This window comes from Hylobates moloch, unplaced genomic scaffold (assembly GCF_009828535.3).
Source record: "Hylobates moloch isolate HMO894 unplaced genomic scaffold, HMol_V3 SCAFFOLD_19, whole genome shotgun sequence".
Classification (NCBI taxonomy): domain Eukaryota; kingdom Metazoa; phylum Chordata; class Mammalia; order Primates; family Hylobatidae; genus Hylobates; species Hylobates moloch.
The window spans coordinates 26,323,423-26,330,601 of NW_026652294.1; the positions used below are offsets into that span (position 1 = coordinate 26,323,423).

Here is a 7,179-nt window from a genome sequence, read left to right on the forward strand (position 1 = left end):
CCATGCTGGGCCCGCATGGCCCAGTCCCCTCCTTGCCCCGGGTCTGGGGTCATGGCCTGCTTGGGCCTCGGAATACCACTCCCTGGACCCAAGGACCTCATCTAAGGCCCGGTCAGGCACCCATGCGGCTGAGGACCCCCTGTCTGTTGGATAGGGCAAACCTGCCCCTGCCCACTCCTGTACCTGCTGTCCCCTGGCCATTGCCAGTGACGGTTGTTACTGGGCTCCTCTGCCCCCATGTTGTCATCTGCTTGGGCTGAGTCTCTGGGAGGTGGGAGCTGTGTCCACCATTAGAGCAGAGCCCAATGCCCTCACTGTGGACTGAACTGACCCTTCCTGCAGAAGGGGTACACCCAGAAGCACATTCATTAAGTTCCTGTGACTGCACAATGGGTGGCTTAAAACAATAGGATTTACCGTGTCACTCTGCTAGAGGCCAGAAGTCCAAAATCAAGGTGTGCTGGGCTGTGCTCCTTCCGGAGGCTCTAGGGAAGGATCCTCCTGGCCTCTCCCAGCTCCTGGTCACTCCAGCTCTGCCTCCACCTCCCCCTGGCCTTCTCCCCTGTGTGTGTCTCAAATCTCCCTCCACCTTTCCCTCGTAAGTGCGGGCCCCCTGCCACGTGTCACTGGGCTTAGGATCCACCCAGATGACCCGGGATGATCTCATCTTGAGATCCTCAACTTACCGACAGTTGCAACGACCCTCGTTCCAAATAAGGTCACAGTCACAGATTCTCAGTGGTCTTAGAGGGACCACCATTCAATCTACTACACCAGGCTAAGCAAATGAAGAGAGAGAGAGAGAAACCCTTCAGTGCTCTCCCTCCTGAGTTCCAGAGGGGCCGGGGGCAGCGCTGCATCCCGGCCCAGGGGGAGGGCAGGGGCGTAGGGAGGAGGACAGCTCTGAGGATGGACTGTCCCAGAGTCGGGCTTGGGACCCCCCCTTACTTTCTGGCCGTGTGGCTCTGCTCAGCTTAGTGTGCTGTCCCCCTGGGGCAGGGATGCATTTGGATCAAAAGCCTGTGTGGTCAACAGTGGAAGGCTCAACACATCCAAGTGGGTCCACCCCTAACCCCCAGCCCCACGGCCCTGAGTGTTTAACCCCCTTCCTCTCTCCAGGCCTTTGCCCCAGGCTGTGCAGGGTGAGGAGAGCCTGGGCAGAGTAGGCGTCACATCCCCGAGTCTGTTGGACAATGCCACTTCCTGGTTTTCCAACAATTTTTTTTTCCTCCCTATTGCTTGAAATTTCTCGGAGGCCCAAAACTAAAATTTACTCTAACTCTGTCAAAAAAAAAAAATTGAGACAGTCTTGCTCTGTCACCCAAGCTGGAGTGCAGTGGTGTGATCTCAGCTCACTGCAACCTCCGCCTGCTAGGTTCAAGCGATTCTCCTGCCTCGGCCTCCCAGGTAGCTGGGATTACAGGTGAGCACTACCACGTCCGGCTAATTTTTGTATTTTTAGTAGAGATGAGGTTTTGGCACGTTGACCAGGCTGATCTTGAACTCCTGACCTCAGGTGATCCACCTGCCTCGGCCTCTTAAAAGTGCTGGGATTACAGGTGTGAGCCACTGTGCCCGGCCTACTTCTTTTTCACTGGGAGAGACTGATTTATCTCTCTAGCCACCTCCTCCACGGGCACCGATGTGAATGCAGCTGGTGGGGTGTGATGTTGCGTATTATGCCCCCAGTGGCACTTGGGGGCCTCAGCTTGAGGGGTGGCCTGCAAGGGGCTGGGGGGACCAACAGGCACGGGGAGCCTCAGAGGCATCCGGCTGTCTCACCGAAGCAGGGCTTGGGCATGTCTGGGCATCCTCACCAGATCTGTGAGGGTGATGCCCAGCCATGCCCCCCTGTAGTTCTCTGCTCTACCCTGGCACTCACAGCCTCATGACCCCCATTTCTGACTCTGAGGTTCCCCCCAGCTTGAATCTTGTAGAGAGGCAAGGAGAAGAGAACAGGCCCTGCCCTCACCTTGGTCCACATGGCCCCCTGCCACTGGCTGGCCACATGACCTTGGGCAAGTCTCCTGTATCCTCCGGGCCCCCGATTCCTCATCTGTAAGATGGGGAGAAATGACTCCCACCTCCTGGGGTTGCCGTAAGTGTTGGCCGAGACTGACAAGAAGCCCTTCTGGGAGGCAAGCTCTTTCCACTCTCGCTGCCCCTCGTAGTGGCCCCTACATGCTGGCTGGTCCCCATCATGCCCAGTTCGCCACTCACAGAGCAGAGGCCAGAGAGGTCACCTAGTTCGTACCATCTGTGCTACAGCCCATCCCCAAGAGCGTCTCCCCAGAGGGTGCAGTGGAAGAGGAGATAGTGGGGTGTTGTGGCTGTCACAGAAGGTCAGAGCCAGAGGGTCCTCCAGGACGAGCCCAAGCCTTCCTTTCATAGATAAGGTAACTGAGGCCCTGAAAGGGCAAGTGGCTGTACAGGGTCCCCATACTGGCTACGAGCTCCCAGTGCAGTGCTCCTCTCACTACATACGCCCCTCCCGAAGTTCAGGAGGGAGTTCTAGGGTGCCGTGGCCCTCAGTGTTCACTCCCCTTTTCTTGTGTGTGGTTGCCTCCAGGTGTCCCGGGAGAGCATCTTCAACAAAATGAACAGCTCTAACCTGGCTTGTGTCTTTGGGCCGAATTTGATCTGGCCATCCCAGGGGGCCTCTTCCCTGAGTGCCCTTGTGCCCCTGAACATGTTCACTGAACTGCTGATTGAGTACTATGAAAAGATCTTCAGCGCCCCGGAGGCACCTGGGCAGCACAGCCTGGCACCGTGGGAACGGGGGAGCAGGGCAGCCCCCTTGCAGAAGGCTGTGCCGCAGACACAAGCCATGGGCCTCACCAAGCCTACCGTACCTCCGAGTCCCCCGATGGCGGCCAGAAGACGTCTCTAGTGGTGCAAGCACTCTGTATATTTCAAGCTACCTCCCACACCTGTCTGTGCACTTGTGTGTTTTTGTAAACTTGCCATCTGTAAAAATAACCAGGCATTAGCTGAACTAAGAACCTTCTAATGAAAACTCCACGCCTCTGGTCCTTAGACTCTTCTCTGTGGTTCCTGAGTTGTGGACCGGGATAAAACAATGCATGTTAGGATTGATGTTTTGAATCGTAACCCAATGCGGTTTAACTGAAAATGGGAATGGAGTGGCTAGGGGCTGCCAGTCCCTGCTGCTGCCACACTGCTGCGTAACACACCACCCAAGCCCAGTCACTGAAAGCTACTGCTGGTCATTACTGCCCATGAGTCAGTGGGTCAGCTGGGTGGTTCTATTGGTCTTTTGAGGGGATCACTTACATGTGACTGTTTTCCTGCAGGTGGCCCAAGTCCTTCCAATGGCTAAGCGGGGCACATTCTTACAACACAGGCCCAGGCGCGCGCACAAGCGCTATTGGAAGCAGTTTTCATGCTTTGGCATCCTGTATGCTCACATCCCATTGGCCAAAGCAAGCCTGGTGGCCAAGGCCAGGGTCACAGTGGGAGGGCCCTGCAAAGGAGGGGGATACACGGAGGGTGAAGAATTGGGCATAAAGCAGCCGAGCTGCCCGAGGGCTCTGGGGTGCGACAGGACTCTGCAGTCTCAGGCAGGCTGACTCCTTGGGCCGCCAAGATGGGCCCTGTGCTTCCATCAGATATGGCAGAGGAGGATACAACGTCTTAGTCCCACATGCCCAGCATAAAAGCCCCAGGTTCACCCTGATTGAACAAGCCTAGGGTCACATGCTCACCTTGGACCCATTGCTGCAGCCAGGGAAGGCTCTGCTTGACTTAGGGCTGAGTCCTGTGCCCCACCCCTGGGGCTGGGATGAAGCCCCACCCAGACCTGGCAGTGGGGGAGGAGTGACAGGCCACTGCAGGAGATTAGCCACGCGTCCCACGCTGCCATCTCCCCCTGCTCTTGCTGCAGAGAGAAGCCGGGGTGGTTCTGGGGAACAAAACAAAAGTCCACTCTGCAGATCCCCCGTGGCGGCCCCTCCGTGCCTGCTTGGGGTGTTGACCTATTTGCGCCGGGACCCCCGGTACCCGTTCGGATGCTCCCGGGGTCACTGGCAGGCCAAGGCCAAGCCCACGCCCAGGGCTCTGCTCTGGAACTTGGAGGGTGCGGTCTCCTCGCTGGCCTCCTCCCTCTTCACTTGTGTCTTCCCATTATTCCCCCACCCCTCGTCTGCCGCTATGTTTCCTACACTGCTGGTGCTGGCTATCCTTGAGGGGCCCCTGTGGCTGCTGAGCGACTCCCCCACACCTATCGGTGCTCAGCGGGCACCTCACACTCCAGGGCAAAAGCTGGGCCTGCGAGCCGGAGAGGGTTCTGCTTTCTCCTAACCAGCCTCCGACTCCATCTGATGCTCAGGTGGCAGCACCATGCCCCTGAGGCCTGGCCATTCCTTTACCAGAGGCGTGGATCCTATTACCGTTTCTTGAAGCTGCTTCTGGGCAGAGGAGATGGGGCTGAGTCACGAAGGTGCCAGGCTGGTTAGCCACCGGCTGAATCCATTTTCCTTCTGGGAGAGAGGGCGGCTCAGTAGCAGCTCGGTGCTGGTGGGCGCTGAGTTGGCCCTGCCTTCAGAACATGGATGGTGCAGGGTCACGGGCATGGGGACGGGGATAGGGAGGGTTGCAGAGTGGCCGTTACACCCCCACACCCCCCCCCCCGTAAGCCTCGTGCCATCCCAGCTGGGGATGGAGTCCCCAAATGACACCCCTCTTCTCTGCCCAAGCTCAGAACCTGAGTCACACAGTATGTTACTGACGGCAAATCCCTATGTTCTGCAGCAATCTCAATCCTTGCCTCCTCCGAAGATTTTGACTGGCCGGGCTCGGTGACTCATGCCTGTAATCCCAGCACTGTGGGAGGCCAAGGCAGGTGGATCCCCTGAGGTCAGGCGTTGGAGACCAGCCTGGCTAACATGGTGAAACCCCATCTCTACTAAAAATACAAAAAATTAGCCATGTATGGGTGGAGCACATCTGTAGTCCCAGCTACTCAGGAGGCCAAGGCAGGAGAATTGCTTGAACCCGGGAGGCAGAGGTTGCAGTGAGCCGAGATCATGCCACTGCACTCCAGTCTGGGCAACAGAGTGAGAATCTGTGTAAAAAAAATAAAGGAAAAGAAAGAGTTCGACTGAGGGGCATAAGGATGAGTGAGAGACCAAGGACCGAGGCAAGTTTTAGAGCAGGAGTGAAAGTGTATTAAAAAAGCTTTAAAGCAGGAACGAAAGGAAGAAAAGTACCCTTGGAAGAGGGCCAAGCGGGCGACTTGAGAAATCAAGCACGTGGTTTGACCTTCGACTTAGGGTAGGCCAGGCACGGTGGTTCATGCCTGTAATACCAGCACTTTGGGAGGCCAAGGCAGGTGGATCACTTGAGGTCCAGAGTTCAAGACCAGCCTGGCCAACATGGTGAAACCCTGTGTCTATTAAAAATACAAAAATTAGCCAGGCAGGGGGGCATGCCCAAGCCCACTCACTGAAAGCAACTGCTGGTCATTACTGCCCATGAGTCAGTGGGTCAGCTGGGTGGTTCTATTTGTCTTTTGAGGGGATTGCTTACATGTCCTGGCTGAGCTGGCTGTCAGCCGGGGTGACTCTGTTCTCCTGCAGGTGTCCCAAGTCCTTCCAATGGCTAAATGGGGCACATTCTCACAACATAGGCCCAGGCGCACACCCAAGCTCTATTGCAAGCAGTTTTCATGCTTTGACTGGCGTCCTGTATGCTCACATCCCATTGGCTAAAGCAAGCCTGGTGGCCAAGGCCAGGGTCACAGTGGGAGGGCCCTGCAAAGGAGGTGGATACACGGAGAGTGAAGAATTGGGCATAAAGCAGCCGAGCTGCCCGAGGGCTCTGGGGTGCGACAGGACTCTGCAGTCTCAGGCAGGCTGACTCCTCGGGCTGGCAAGATAGAAGCACAGGGCTCATCAAATATGGCAGAGAAGGATACAACAGGTCTTAGTGCCACTTTCTCAGCAAAAAAGCCCCAGATTCACCCCGATTGGACAAGCCTAGGTCACATGTTCACCTTGGCCCCATTGCTGCAGCCAGAGAAGGCTCTGATTGGCTTAGGCCTGAGTCCTGTGCCCCACCCCCTAGGGCCGGGATGAAGCCCCACCCAGACCTGGCAGTGGGGGAGGAGTGACAGGCCTCTGCAGGGGATTACCGGTGAGTCCCACGCTGCCGTCTCCCCAGCTCTTGCTGCAGGGAGAAGCGGGGGAGGTTCTGGGGAGCAAAGGACAAAAGTCCCCTCAGCAGAGTGGGTACCTGACTGGGCCTTGGATGAGGTCCTTGGTGTCCAGGAAGTGGTATTCTGAGGCCCAAGTAGGGCATGACCCCAGACCCGGGGCAAGGAGGGGACTGGTCCATGCGGGCCCAGCATGGCAGGGAAGGCCACTGGGCTTCACCCCAAGCGACCCCCTTGCCTACTCACCGCACGCAGGAAGCGCCCACGAGGTAGCGGAGGACGACGTAGTTGTGCAGCGGCGGGCTCCATAGGATTTGGCCGCAGCGAGTGACGCGCATGCTGCTCTCCACACCTGGAACGGCATGGGGCTCCCTCCTGAGTTCCAGAGGGGCTGGGGGCAGCGCTGCATCCCGGCCCAGGGGGTGGGCAGGGGCGTAGGGAAGAGGACAGCTCTGAGGATGGACTGTCCCACAGTCGGGCTTGGGACCGCCATGTACTTTCTGGCCCTGCGGCTCTGCTCAGCAAACCCTCTGTGTGTTCGGCTGTTCTGGCATTGCTATAAAGAAATACCTGAGATGGGGTCATTTATAAGAAAAGAGGTTTAACTGGCTCATGGTTCTACAGGCTGTACAAGCATGGCACCAGCACTTGTTCAGCTTCTGGGGAAGCCTCAGGAGGCTTCCAATTATGGCAGAAGGCAAAAAGGAAGGAGGCGCATCACATGGCAAAAGCAGGAGAAAGAGTGTGGGGCAGAGGTGCCACATGCTTTTAAACCAGATCTGGTGAGAACTCACTATCTCGAGGACAGCACCAACCCATGAGAGATCCACCCTCATGATCCAGTCACCTCCCACCAGTCCCCACCTCCAACGTTGAGGGTTCCAATTCAACATGAGACACGCTGGGGCCTCAGATCCAAGCCCTATCACCTGAATTCTGCAAGCTCCGTCCCTCTGCTTTATCACCCAGCAGCACCACCTTCCAGGAAGCTGCTAAAGCCAAATCAC

General features: G+C 57.1%; 1 protein-coding gene across 1 annotated transcript in view; it reads left to right on the forward strand.

Annotated features, from left to right (window-relative positions):
• The window catches only part of LOC116458342 (rho GTPase-activating protein 8-like), a 3,992-nt gene extending 971 nt beyond the window's left edge, over positions 1-3,021 (forward strand). The window contains exon 2 of the mRNA XM_032137969.2: positions 2,570-3,021. Within this exon, the coding sequence (XP_031993860.1) occupies positions 2,570-2,890 (321 nt within the window). The 3' untranslated portion in view covers positions 2,891-3,021. The remainder of the gene's footprint in view (positions 1-2,569) is intronic.
• Positions 3,022-7,179: the final 4,158 nt, after the last annotated feature.